The sequence below is a fragment of the Tursiops truncatus genome, chromosome 7 (assembly GCF_011762595.2).
Source record: "Tursiops truncatus isolate mTurTru1 chromosome 7, mTurTru1.mat.Y, whole genome shotgun sequence".
NCBI classification, from domain to species: domain Eukaryota; kingdom Metazoa; phylum Chordata; class Mammalia; order Artiodactyla; family Delphinidae; genus Tursiops; species Tursiops truncatus.
The window spans coordinates 60,912,842-60,927,236 of NC_047040.1; the positions used below are offsets into that span (position 1 = coordinate 60,912,842).

The 14,395-nt window shown below is 38.8% G+C and overlaps 1 protein-coding gene across 6 annotated transcripts in view; it reads left to right on the forward strand.

Annotated features, from left to right (window-relative positions):
- METTL8 (methyltransferase 8, tRNA N3-cytidine) overlaps positions 1–14,395 on the forward strand; it is a 123,290-nt gene that overhangs the window by 38,001 nt on the left and 70,894 nt on the right. For 4 of the 6 annotated variants that reach the window (XM_073807582.1, XM_073807581.1, XM_073807584.1 and 1 more), the window contains exons 6-9: positions 2,658–2,721; positions 3,918–4,057; positions 8,737–8,843; positions 8,987–9,052. In XM_073807582.1, the coding sequence (XP_073663683.1) occupies positions 2,658–2,721; positions 3,918–4,057; positions 8,737–8,843; positions 8,987–9,052 (377 nt within the window). Of the gene's footprint in view, positions 1–2,657; positions 2,722–3,917; positions 4,058–5,786; positions 6,600–8,736; positions 8,844–8,986; positions 9,053–9,793; positions 9,958–14,395 lie in introns of those variants that run through there. The other 2 variants (XM_073807583.1, XM_073807586.1) reach the window with 2 other exon arrangements.

A 14,395-nucleotide genomic window follows, 5' to 3' on the forward strand; every position in this document is an offset into this window, starting at 1 on the left:
AGCAACAATAATAAGAATGACTAACATTTATTAGGTGCTTACTCTTGAGTCAGGCACCTTTCTAGAAACTCTACATATATGAGTCCATTCAATCCTTACAACCAACTTAGATGCCATATTTATCTCTTAGGAGTTTGGGATTGACATATACACACTACTACTATATTTAAAATAGATAACTAACAAGGACCTACTGTATAGCACAAGGAACTCTGCTCAATATTCTGTAATAACCTAAATGGGAAAAGAATTTGAAAAAGAATAGATACATGTATATGTGTAACTGAATCATCTTGCTGTACACCTGAAACTAACACAACATTGTTAATCAACTATACTCCAATATAAAAGAATTAATTTTAAAAAATAAAGATGAAGAAACCAATTACAGAGAGATTAGATGACTCTTCCATGGTCACCCAACTAAGTGGTAGAGCCAGGATTCAACCCTTGGCAGTCTTGTTTCAGAGCCCTTGCCCTTAGCCATCATACCACATAGTACTATATGTATCTGAGTGTTTTTTGAGACATTTCAAACATGTGTGACCAACCAACAATTACAAGTCACAAATATATGGATTTCATAGGAAACAATAAGGGTATATATGCTGCAATAAAGCACAATTTTTATATGGGATGGATGAGAAAATATAAGCAGCACAAGTTTTAACTTTGATTCAGTACTGGTTAACTTTTCATAACCATATCCTATTCATGATACATTAATTTATTTGGACAGATCTTAATTTGAATACAAACCCCTAGTGCCACAGAATGGCACTATATATGAATACTATACTATATATGAATATTATACATGAATGTAGTATTCATCAATGAGTAGCATTTGAGAGTAATGCAAGCCTGGGTGAGATTTTGCTAAATGCATATTTGTGCTTATGTTCCGTGTTTATTTAGAAGTCCTCCTTGCTTAAAATGCCTCCTGAATCAAATTGGAAGTTCTAATTATGTGCTTCAAAGCCCATATATCCCGTCACACACTGGGCTCTCAGAATCCACTCTGCTTCTCATCCCTAGCATGTGACTCCCACTTCTAAACCCTTTCCCCTTCTTCCCACTTAGTAATGCCATCCCCCTCCTTCAAAATTCTTAAGACTTTCACCTGAGGGTGCCTGCCTTATGCACACTTCTATAGAAATTGTATATGTCCCCAACTAGGCTATAAAATCCACAAGAGCCAGGACCATACCTATAATTACTGTTTAGGACATACTGATCTCTTTCTGTGATTCAGACACACTACTAAGCAAGATGATGCAAGGATCCTTTGCTAATAGCATACAAGGTATGATTAGGAAGGGTACTGACCCACAAAATTCAAAGTACAGTTGACCCTTGAACAATGTGGGGGGTTAGTCCACGAATAATTTACAGTCGACCCTTCGTATTTGTGGTTCCTTCTGTATCCGCAGATTCCATCAACCACGGACCATATAGCACTTAGTATTTACTATTGAAAAATATCCATGTGTAAGTGGACCTGCGAAGTTCAAACCTGTATTGTTCAAGGGACAGCTGTATGTGCCTGCCCATTAGTAACCATGGCTCAGCCATTGTTACTGAATTTCAGGTAAAGACCAAATAGAACTTGTCTAAGTTCAGTGGAGGCCAATTAAAATTAGTCAGGATTTTCATATGGGTAAACATCACCCCCCCAAAAAAAAACCCCTGAATTTGCTTACTTTATTTACGTATTGTAGGTAAAGCAACTGAGTCTCGGAGAAGTTAAGTCAAATTCAGTGTTAATAACTGGCAAATCCAGGATTTAAACACAGGTGTAATTGGCTCCCAAATCCCATACTCTTACTAGACAGTTTTATTAGACAGTTTCATTTACTACTTTGTATTCTAATGCTTGGTCCATGTATAAGGCTCAATAAAAGTTTGAAAATCGGGCTTCCCTGGTGGCGCAGTGGTTGAGAGTCTGCCTGCCGATGCAGGAGACACGGGTTCGTGCCCTGGTCTGGGAAGATCCCACATGCCGCGGAGCGGCTGGGGCCGTGAGCCATGGCCGCTGAGCCTGCGCGTCCGGAGCCTGTGCTCCGCAACGGCAGAGGAAAGAAAAGTTTGACAATCACTTGAAACGATAAGAATATATTAGTGTTTTATTATTTTTAGAAGTTGTATTTACATGCTGTTAATATAAACATATTAATATTATATTTAACAGCACGTAAATGCAACTGGGGGTTGAGGGTCCTTGGAGAGGATAGAACTTGGCTAAGCTAAGAGGAGTTACAGGCCACGCTGGCTGGAGGCAGACAAGAAAGAGTGCCTGTGAGGGGCAGGAGGAAGATTGAGCAATGCTGATGGATGGCTTTGGAGGTTTCCCTTGGGAGAGTATGATGGGATATAGAGCAAGTAGGCCCACATAATGGAGGGCCTTAAAATCAGGGCAGGAATTTGAAAGTCACCCTGTAATTGATAAGTGTTTGAGATAATGTTGGTTCAGAAACAACATGAAGGCATCCACACACCACTGCAGAGAACAGTGTCTAAAAAGAAGAAACAACAAGCCAAGTGTCATCCAAAATTCTGTTAAAGGAATACTAACAAATTCAAACCTACACTTTCCTTTCTTCTGTAGCTTCAGCATATCTGGGCTCTAGATTTAAATATTTCTTTCATTTTCATAGGAATGCTCCAGAGTTCTTTCTTTATTGTTGTGATTTTGCTTCTGGAGCTGTGGAGCTGGTAAAGGTATGCCTTATATTTTCTTTAAAGAGAGCTATATTAAAAATCTAATTTTTTGCTGTTGAAGTGATTTTTTTTTAATGTAACTGCATCAGATGTAATCTGTGACCATTTTTAACTGAGCTTTTACAGTTTTGCAAATCATATCATCAACTGATGCCTAAGATGTTACCCTAAAACAATAGAAGTTGTTTGGGATTTAATATAGAGTTCAAGAGAGTGGTTCCTACAAGGTGGTATTTATATTTATGTCCCTAGAGCTTTACACACAGTTTGGCACATAGTAGGCACTCATTAAATTAAAAATTTTGAAAAAAAAAAAGGTCTGAAAAGGCATATATTACAAATCTAAAATGTCTCAACTGTAAGGAAAACAGTGGTGGGAACCGGGCCTTATTTGACCAATTCCCAAATGCTAGTAAGCATTATCATAGCAAAAAGAGGTAATTTTAGGAAATGGAAAAGGAATGGAAATTCTAACAAAAATGTATAGTAAACACATGGAACATAATTTCTGGTAATAAGAGTTAATAGTTTTTCATTGTAGACATTTTCTAAAATACTGAAAAGCCTAAAGGGGAAGATAAAATTTACCTATAATATGCTTTTTTAGAGTCCTAGAGTGAATCACTGTTAGTATTTTGCTATATATCCTTCTAGCGTTGTTTTTATAGGCAAATTGTGTGTGGATGTGGTTTTTTAAAATAGCATCTTTATTGAGGTATAGTTCACATACCATAAATTTCACCATTTTAAAGTATACAAACCTGTGATTTTTAGTATATTTAGAGTTGTACAGCCATCACCATTACCTAATGTTGATTATGTACTATAGGATATTTATATATTAATGCCAAAGGAGGCATGGAATAAGCAGTGAGAGAGAGAACCGAGGACCATCTCAGTGCCTCTGAAGTAACACAGGGTGGGCTTCCAGCAACACTGCCTACTGACTCAGAAAGACTGCCCTACTCCACTTTTCAAGAAAGGAGGGATTGCAAAAGAATATTTGTTATCAAGTCCAAGTGCTAGACTTAATTTTTAATGACAGCTTGAAATAACCTAACAGAATACCTAATCCAAAAATCAAATTTATAGAAGAAAGGCACTTGAGAGAAGTTAAATTGACGTTTTTAATTTGAGAAAAATACTAGAAGTCTGCTAACAACTGTTTTTGTCTTTTCATTCCTTTATCATGACAGTCGCACGCGTCATACAGAGCAGCCCAGTGCTGTGCCTTTGTTCATGACGTTTGTGACGATGGCCTACCCTACCCTTTTCCAGATGGGATCCTGGATGTCATTCTCCTCGTCTTTGTGCTCTCTTCCATTCATCCTGACAGGTAAATGAAGACTAAAGGGCAGAGCAAATGTGTACAGCCCCTTTATCAGGAGTGGCTTTCAAAACTATCAAAGCAAAAATGACAATTCTTGAATTTATTATTTAATGAACTACATTATGTATAATATGCAGCCTTTTAAATGTAGTTTTTCCTTTCTTCAGACTTTCAGAAAGAAACTGGTGACACTACTTCTTTAATGAGCTTTCTGTCACTGTCAGAATGAAGTAAGCATCTTCTGGCAAGACACATACCTATTAAAAGTGACAGAGCTTCAAGGAAATTACAAATTCAGAACAGCCTAATAGACTCCCGAGAGGGAAATTGTACATTGGTGATCAGAAACAAACATCTTAGATTTAGCATCTTGCTGAATGTTCATGAAGAGGTGGGCTGTAAATCTGTTTGGCTTCACACTGGTCTATCGATGGGCTTTAAAATATTTGTTTTAAAGAAGCCCACTAGGGAATTAGGGGTTATCAAAATTTGCCAGATTAACCTTGGACCTTTATAATCTAAGATTGGCCTAGTGCCATCATTTAAATATTCATGACTTAAATATTTTTGTTCACATAAGGTTTTGAAATAATAAATACAGCTTTTCTCTAAAGAGGAAGCACAAAGAGATATTACCAGCAATTAAAATGATCACTTTTCTTAAAATTTTGCCACCTTGTATGTATTAAGACACATGTGGTAAGTGTCAGGGGTTGTGCCTTCATAATGTTTCTTAAAATTGGGTTTTCGTGATCTTCTGGTAATAGATACGGACTTGGCATCAACCGCTTTTTGTTTGGTGAGTGTGACTCTTTCCCAAAGAAATCGAGTATTGTGTCCTTCCTTCTTTGCTATTATAAGGTCACTAGGACCCTTTACAGTCCTTTCACTTCTCATTCAGAGATGTGCACTTTGATTACTTGTGGAAAAGCAAATTAGATTTCCAAATAACGAATGAAATATATAATTGCACCTGGTGAGATATATCAAGTTCCATGAAGTTACTTCCTCCCAGTTTCTATAACCTATTTCTTTCTGCTAATCTGTTTATACTGTTGGCATTATTCAGGTACTGGTAGAAGGATGTCACCTATGTATTTTGTTTCACAGTTAAAAGGATGAATAGTAAAAAGGATAGAGTAGGTGGATAGTGAACAAGATTTTCTGACACCTATAACAGGAAATGTTTAAATTCAAAATGAGACCTCAAAAAGTCTACTTCAATTAGTTTAGATAATGTATTTTTGTCGTGAGTTGAATTGAATGTTAAAGAGAAGGGGAAGCAGATATCTTGGAAAGATTGTTTTTATAGTACATATATTCATTCTATTTATTTATTATAAAATAAGTTCAGATGTATCATGTCAGTAGCTACTTTCTTACCTACATGGAAATGACCTAAAAATGAGGTGAATGAGTAGAAGTTGGGTAATAGTAAGTGAAAAGTAAGGCAGTATCTTTAGGGTCATCTAGCACTGTGGTAGTAGATTCAGCCCCAGGAAGATTCTAGAAAAATGGCTTATTGCCAGCTTGGAAGTTCAGCTAGACCTTGAGTCTTGGGGTCCCAGCTTAAATGGGAGTAAACCATAGAAGGCTACAAAAAAAATAGGTAGCTGTCCTTCCTGTTATTGAAATAAAAGTATAATATGTTTTCTAAAGATCTAAGCATCGAATAGTCAATAAACACTCTTTTTTTTTTAATCCCTTTTTTTCCTTCTCCTCTCCCTCCATCCAGCGATAGGTGAGGATAGCAGAGTTGGCCCAAGTCAGATGAAAAAAGAAAAGGGGCTTTCCCCCATTCTTGTCCATCTCACCTGCAGGCCACTCCCACCTGCATTTCTCAGGAACTGGCTCTGGAATTGCATTATGACCCAAGATGGGCTGATAAGAGAAGCAGCTCCCCACCTCTTGCCTTCACCTGCAACGCAGACTTTAAAGGATAGTTGGAAGGAGAGGATTTGCAGAAGGAGGCTACATTTTGAACTATTTGGCTGTTTGTTTTTTTGTGTTTTCGTTTCATGCTTGTTTTGCTAATAATTGCAGAAAGAGATTTTTTTTCTCTGTACGTAAAACATTTATCCGGAAAGTGAATATTTTAAGGTTTAGATATGGTTTTCTTTAATTGTCAAATTCTAAGGATATAAGCACAGTGTGAAAATAACCTGTAATAAAATAAACAAGGAAAAATACTATTCTTTTTCTCTTTCATGTACTTAGGTTCCAGGTTTTTTAAAGAGCTTTTTTTCTAATCATGGCACCTTTTTCTGTCATTTCTCTCTTGTTTTCATAGTTACTTTCATTTTCTTACTGCTTATTTCTTTCATAACCTGACATACTGTTTCACCCCGTTATTCCACTTAACAGTGTTTTAAATTTTTATTTTTTTTTAATTTTTAAAAATTTTTGGCTGCATTGGGTCTTCATTGCTGCGTGCCGGCTTTGTCTAGTTGCGGGGAGCAGGGTCTACTCTTCGTCGCGGTGCGTGGGCTTCTCGTTGTGGTGGCTTCTCTTGTTTCGGAGCACAGGTTCTAAGGCACGGGCTTCAGTAGTTGTGGCACACAGGCTCAGTAGTTTTGGCACATGGGCTTAGTTGCTCCGCGGCATGTGGGATCTTCCCAGACCAGGGCTCGAACCTGTGTCCCCTGCATTGGCAGGCGGATTCTTAACCACTGTGCCGCCAGGGAAGTCCCTGAACAGTGTTTTAATTGGAAGGAATTTACAGATTATCTGATCAAAACCCCTAATTTTTAAAATAAGGTATGCTCAGAAGCTTTAAGAAGCTTGGATAAAGCAGAGACAGCAAGGACTTAGTACACAGGCTGCCATTTACCATTCTCTGCCCAGGGCAGACATTGATAATTGATTTTGTAGATTGTCATTCCCTGTGAGTCTTAAGAGTCCTTTGCAGTAGAGCTCTGTCGGCAGCCAATGTCAGTCACTTGGCTTGATATGAGATCTGAAATCTTTGTCATCTCTGTACCATAATCACATATAAGGCCTTGAACACTTAACCAAAAACATTAAATCAAAAGCAGTCACAGGCTTCCCTGGTGGCACATTGGTCGAGAATCCGCCTGCCAATGCTGGGGACACGGGTTCGATCCCTGGTCTAGGAAGATCCCACATGCCTCGCAGCAACTAAGCCCGTGAGCCACAACTACTGAGCCTGCATGCCACAACTACTGAAGCCCACGCGCCTAGAGCCTGTGCTCCACAATGAGAAGCCACCGCAGTGAGAAGCCCGCACACTGCAACAAAGAGTGGCCCCTGCTTGCCACAACTAGAGAAAGCCCACACGCAGCAGCGAAGACCCAACACAGCCAAAAATAAATTAAAAAAAAAAAAAAAACCAGTCACAAGGGGTCATGTTTGGGAACCAGATGGGTAGAATAAGCAGTAAAAGAAAGAAAGTAATAAGAGCTTCCCAATATTGAGCTGGGGCTTAGAGTGTGAATAGAATTTAAATAGGCAAAGAGTAAGGAGGAGAGAATTCTTTGAGGGGAAACCACATGAGCAAAGGCATGGACTGCTCAGAGCCAAGCATGTAACAGTTTGGCTAAAGATGCTTCAGATTAGGAAGTAGTGGGAAAGATGTTGGAAAGATTGAGGTCAGTTGTAGGTGATCTTAAGGGCTCAAATAAGAAACTAAGATTTTATCCTGTGGATTAATAAAATCATGAAAATTTGAGCAAAGGGATGATTTGACAAAACCATCATTTTAAGCATACTAATTCATCAATAATATGCAGGAAGGATTGGCAGGGATAATAATAACACCTGTTAAGAAGCAATTCTGTTTCCAGCCTGAGGATGTTGGAGTTTGTATACTAAGGGAGTACCAGTGGGATACGAGAGAGAGAAACGATCAAATATGTAGTTTTTTTTTTTTTTTTTTTACTGTACGCGGGCCTCTCACTGTTGGGGCCTCTCCCGTTGCAGAGCACAGGCTCCAGACGCGCAGGCTCAGCGGCCATGGCTCACGGGCCCAGCCGCTCCGCGGCACGTGGGATCCTCCAGGACCGGGACACGAACCCGTGTCCCCTGCATCGGCAGGCGGACTCTCAACCAGTGCGCCACCAGGGAAGCCCAAATATGTAGTTTTTTTAAAAAGACATACAATTTGATGACCAAATGGTTGTGCTGAGGATAGTGGAAGAAGAGAAAAATAAAAGGAGTCAAAGATTTCTCTGAGATGTTACACTTCGGTGAATTTAGTACCTTTGAACTAAATAAAGAAGTCAGGAGGAAAAGCAGCTAGTTTTGGAGGAAAGGTGATCCCCGTTTAGGTATGTCTGATTGGGACAGTTCTGGCATATTTTTTATCTTGCAAGGAAAATGAAACGACTTCATTTTTTTCTGCCTTGGAACTACCTTAATTTGCTGTTAATATCAGGAATGTCTATGTGGTTTTGCAGTTCAGCATTGACATTACACATCAAGCTCTGTGAAGTTACCGCTCTGGTCATTTGGGTGATTTCTTGATATTCTAGGCTTTTTGAATCTGATTATTTAGCAAGTTGGTGTCCTTTTTTCTTTCTATACAAAATATTTTTGGTTTTGTTCCCCTTATATTTGTGGCTTACATTTCTTTGGCCTCATTGAGCTGTGCTTATTTTATCATTAAGGAGGTTAAATGTGACGTATAAAACAAGACTTCCACAGAGTCTCTTGCTTTGTTTTCAAAGGATGCAAGGTGTTGTAAACCGACTGTCCAAGTTACTGAAACCTGGGGGAATGCTGTTATTTCGGGACTATGGAAGATACGATAAGACTCAGCTTCGTTTTAAAAGGGGTAATGGTATATTCAGTTTGGAGTTATTTTCTTGTGTTTTAAAGAATGCTGTGTTTACATTTCATGTCAATTTTGTTGTTAGTGGTGGTGGTGGTTTTCTTAAGGAATACTAAGTTTCTCTTGTCACACTTTTTTTTTTTTAGGGCATTGTTTATCTGAAAACTTTTATGTTCGAGGCGATGGTACCAGAGCATATTTCTTTACAAAAGGTATGATTATCTATAAGAGGAAATAATTAGCTGTAAAAACTTTCCTTGGGTATTATTTGCAGGGAGAAACTTAAAAGCTCTAAAAATGAGGCTTCAAGAGTTGAATAAACATTAGATGTCTTTACACCTTAGTGATTATAACTGTTCTATGTAAAAGCTTGGAAGTGGCCTTTTTGCCTGTTAATCTTTTTCCAATTTAAAGAATCACTTGTTTCATCCTCATACCCTAACGAAGTTTCCATTTCAGAGGTACTGTTAGCCCAGATATGAAAAAATTGATGACGTGCCACAGCCAAAAGAGGGAATGTGATTTTAAGAGTCCATAGAAAATTACTTATCTCTTGTCAATTTCTCATTTTAAAAAAGCATTTAAAATGAATCCTTCATTCAAGGACTTTGCCCAAACTTATGTGAGTACTTTTACAATGTGCCATTTGGGGTCTCTGCAAACCAACAAAAACTCAGATCTGGCACCTTTCAAAATATTGAAAGCTGCAACCTATAGTGTTGTATATCTGTTAACACCTGCTGTGTTCAACTGTTTATACTTGGTATGTTTGTGTGAAATAGAAGAAAACCACTTGGTGTCATGGGTTTCCTTCACCAATTTGTACTAGAGAATGTTTCTTGGTATAAATGAAAATTCAGATGGTCATTCATTCCATTAATGTTCCATTGTTCCTGACTGCCCCTCCCCCCAAGTCACATATCATACATTTGACTGCCATTCTTGTCTCACAGGGGAAGTCCACGATATGTTCTGCAAGGCTGGGTTAAATGAGAAGCAAAATCTGGTCGATCGTCGCTTACAAGTTAATAGGAAAAAAAAAGTGAAAATGCACCGAGTTTGGGTTCAAGGAAAATTCCAGAAACCATTACCCTTCACTCAAAAAAGCTCCAAATTGGTATTTTCACTCTTTTCTCATGGCTGAACTACGTATCATGTTAAGGTACAAACCAGAGGATTACACTATTCAAAGTCTTCTGTAAATCTTTCATTTTTGAAAAGACAGAAGAAGAGAATTTGTATATCCTGCTGTTTACCATGGGTGGGCTCTTTTGTGCATTTTAAGCACACGTAAGTGATTTGGAAGAGAGCACAGTATTCTGTGTTTTCAAAACGTAATATGCTAAAGCTTGTTTGGATTTATTACATCTTAACCATTTTGTTTGTTTTTTGAGTTTTATAAGCATTCAGTTAAATTACCGATATAAGTCAGATGATTCTGAGAAGCGGAAACCTGCCATTTTTTAGAAGTGAAAAAAACCCATCTACTTTATTTATACATTAGTTGAACACAGTTGAACTCTCCTCCACTGTTAACTGATAGCAGAGAGGCAGCTCACCTTGTTTCCAAGGAAAGTCACAAGACCAAGACAAAAGTATATATTTTTTTGTTTTGTCGTTGTTCGTCCCAAAACTTTCTTTTTCTTTAATTCACAGACTAATGTCTGAAACAGAATTTTAGTTTCTCTTTCCTTTCCTAAAATTGGGGAAGTATGACCAATGCTAATATTATTTTCAGGCTATTCTTAGGTGTACAAGTTGGAAGCCTTCTTTAAGACAACTGTCACACCCAAGAAAATTCTTAAATCGTAGCAATTAAAAATTTATTTACCACCTTGCCTCAAAAAAGACATAAATTGGCTTGCAAATTGTACTTGGTAAAAATGGAGTTTCTAAAACTGGTCTGTCATTCATTATACAACGTATACTGAGTACTTACATTGTGCTGAATTATATGGAATAATACAATAAAGACCCAGCTCTGTCTTCTGAGAGCATAAATAGGCTCTAGCTGGCAAAGCAAACTGTGCATCCCAAGCCTCTAAATCATGATCTAAGATAACATGTGAGCAAGTACTCAAATACGGAGCTTATCAGCTAGCTGGTATGCTTGACTGATTATGAGCCACAGAAACCTGGAAGACATGGACAATCTCCTGAAAGGACCACCATCAGAATGATCAGTTCCAACTATTTTTCCTTTTTGAACTCACTTAAAATTCAACTTCCTGGAAGCATATGATTGGTCCAATGTGGATCATGGATTCATCTTTTTTTTTTTTTTTTTTTTTGCGGTACGTGGGCCTCTCACTGTTGTGGCCTCTCCCGTTGCGGAGCACAGCCTCCGGATGCACAGGCTCAGCGGCCACGGCTCACGGGCCCAGCCGCTCCGCGGCACATGGGATCTTCCCGGGCCGGGGCACGAACCCGTGTCCCCTGCATCGGCAGGCAGACTCTCAACCAGTGCGCCACCAGGGAAGCCCCATGGATTCATCTTTTGACAGACTGGGGCAGGACAGGTTATTTGATGGCACCACCAGACTATATGGAATGGAGGCAAGTTCCTCGAAGGAAAATCAAGACACTGTTATCAAAAAGAGGGGAGGGTTGCTGCCCAGTCACAGACATCGTGTGGTGGTAGCAGTAGTAATAATGGTTCTGAAGAGAGAGAAAGATCAGCTGTGGGATGGAAGGGAAAGAATCAGGGTTCTGGGAGGAGGTAGGTCTCAGGCTAGTCCTAGAACATATGCTCTCAGAAGATGGTGAGAAGACAGGTATGTTTGGTGGGGATATGGATATTCATGATTCGGAATAGTGGAGAAAAGATGGGGAGGGCATCTATAGACAGCCTTGAATAGAGGGTGCATTGGGTTCTGGTCTCTGGACTAGAGCCATCCGAGGTTGGTTTATTTCTGTTTTATCCTAGCCATGGTGTGTTATAAATATATTTAGAGAGATTGATTGAGGAGTCGTCAACAGAATGGAATGCAGTGAGGTCAGAGATCAGGGCAAGGAGAACCACGGAAGGTTTTTGCATACATTTTCCTTGATAACAAGTCCTCAGAAGTACAATATCAAGGTTTCTGTTTAAACATGCAGTAAATGTAAAAGTCAAAATTTGCCTGGGACTCTTAACTCAGTTGTTTTCCTAATTAAAGTGTATATTTAAAAGCCAAACTAGTAACGAAGGTATTACGTACAGCAAGGGCAGTTAGATAAGTTAATGTTGCTATGGGAACCCCAGCAGATCTTCTTGTGTCTCAATTTAAAACTCATGGCCCAAGGTGGTTTTAAAAACAACAGAAGGTAAAATTATTCCCACATTCTCATACATGTAAATTGTACTGTCTCTCTCTGTCCTAAATAGCAGATTCAAGCCAGCTTCTTGACTGGCACAGTAAAATGCTGCTCCGTGTCTTTCTATAATGTATTACAGCATGTAGTTAACCTTTAGAAACTTCAAAAATACATCCACCAAATTTGGACTGTGAGACACAAACTGGGCTCTTTTGGGCTCTGTCTAGCATAGACCTCCTATTCCACATGGCTGCTCAATGGGCCATTTCTATCAGTGTCTTCTGCTTGTCTGGTCAGTCTTTCTCTCCCTTAGCCTACCTGAATCAACCCCCTACTTAGAGTTTGCTGCCAGACAAAATGTAGATGTTTTTTGGCAGAGGAAAAATAAGAGAAAGACCTGATTTGGAATATTGCCTATAGATATTAAGAAATCATGAAATGTTGCAAATGTATCTGCTTGGGTATTAGTTTAAAATATTTGATAACTTCATGAAATTCTCATCTTTTCCCTCACATCTATGGAGATAGGACTAGTCAGTTAGGCAGAGTTTGATATTTAAAACTTCATCTGCTGAGGGAGCTGAATTTCAAAAGGACTATTTTCTTTCTAACAGAAAAAGATGTGTTCCTTCATTTTATAATACAGAAACAATGAAAGATGCTATATTAAAAATGCACCCTCTGTTTTCCTCCATTTATAAAAATTCACTTTTGAGCATTTTCCAAATGTAAAAATTCTCACACACATGAAGTACTGTTTCATAAGGTTGTGAGAAAGCCAAGGTAGCGGTTTCTATTATTAAAAGTTTTGCATTTCGGTATGACACATTTGTCGTATTGAAACACCCAGTTAATGTTGACTTCTGAGAACTTATTTGCTTTGCTTGTCTCAGTTCCATATGCGTTGTCTCTAAATTTTGAATACATCGAGGTTTCTACCATCATGCAGTCTAAATCGTTGCTATACATATTTGTACGTGAAAATTATTCACCCGTATGCGAAGAGCTGCCCTCCGGGGCATCAGGACCATGTAAACCGTTCAACATCAGGTGACTTAAATTCTTGCCCCCAGACTCCTAGGCTGTATTCCTCTGGTTTTCCAACTCATCAAAGCCAATTTCTGAAGCCAGAATATATCACGCATTATTACTTCTAATTGGTTTTAATGTTTGTTATGCTCCTCACAAGTGCAGATAACTTCACATTTGCATCATTAATAGGCCTTTTTCTGAGCCTCTGCTTCTTCTGCTTTCTGCCTCTGTTAGTCATCAGTAGACGTGTTGGTGTGGGTATTCACCTCCCTTCCTTGTGAAAAGTGCCTTGTAAAATCTAAAGCACTGAATATATGTGAGGTATTGTTATTAATAACAGTATTTACAGTCTACAAGGCAGCATACAGAGTACTCCAGCAACAGAAACTTTTTCAGTGGTTTTATGAGACCTTGTGAGAAAGACAGTAAAATGCATGGAAAAATATTGCCTGCAAGTCAGACAGGAAGCATGGGTCCTAGTTCCTGTTGAATCGCTTAGCTGCTCTTAATTTACCTCTGAGTGCTAAGTCTTTTATACACTACACTTTTATATACCACATTATTCCGTCATTTAATCCTCAAACTCCTATGAATTAGTTTTTACTGTAACCATTTAACAGATAAGACTGGAGCTCTGAGGTATTGGGTAATTTGCCTAGGATATCACCGCAAGTCAGTGGCAGAAACACAATTTGGGCCCAGAAGCGTCTGATTCCAAAACCTCTAGTCTCATCAGTACACTTTTAATTGATAGACTCAAATGCTGTTTGGGAAAGCTGCTGGAGAAGAAAAAGAGCTCCTGAATCAAGCAGAGAATTATAGCAATGGGTGGGAGTTTGGATCAGACGATCTTCAAGGAGACAGCTCATTCTAGATCCAGTGATTCTATGAAATAGGTAGGTAGTACTTATCCACAGTTACAAACTGGGAAGGAAGAGAAGGAAAGGAACGAAGAGGAATGACAAAGCAAAAGCTTGCAGTCAACTCTTTTCAGCGTTCTGCATGTGTTTACTTCTGCTCTCGCCCCACCCCCCTTCGGGCTTCAGCCTTCCACTTGGCTCCCCTGCGAGCACACAGAGCACCCATCACTTGCATACTCCTCACTTAAAGAAAATAAATCAGTCTGTACTGCAAGGGGGTAGGGGGAACCCTCAAAGGGATCAGCTCCTGCATAATCTAAAATATGTGATCAGGGAGTGTCAATAATAAAATGAGTGAAAACATCT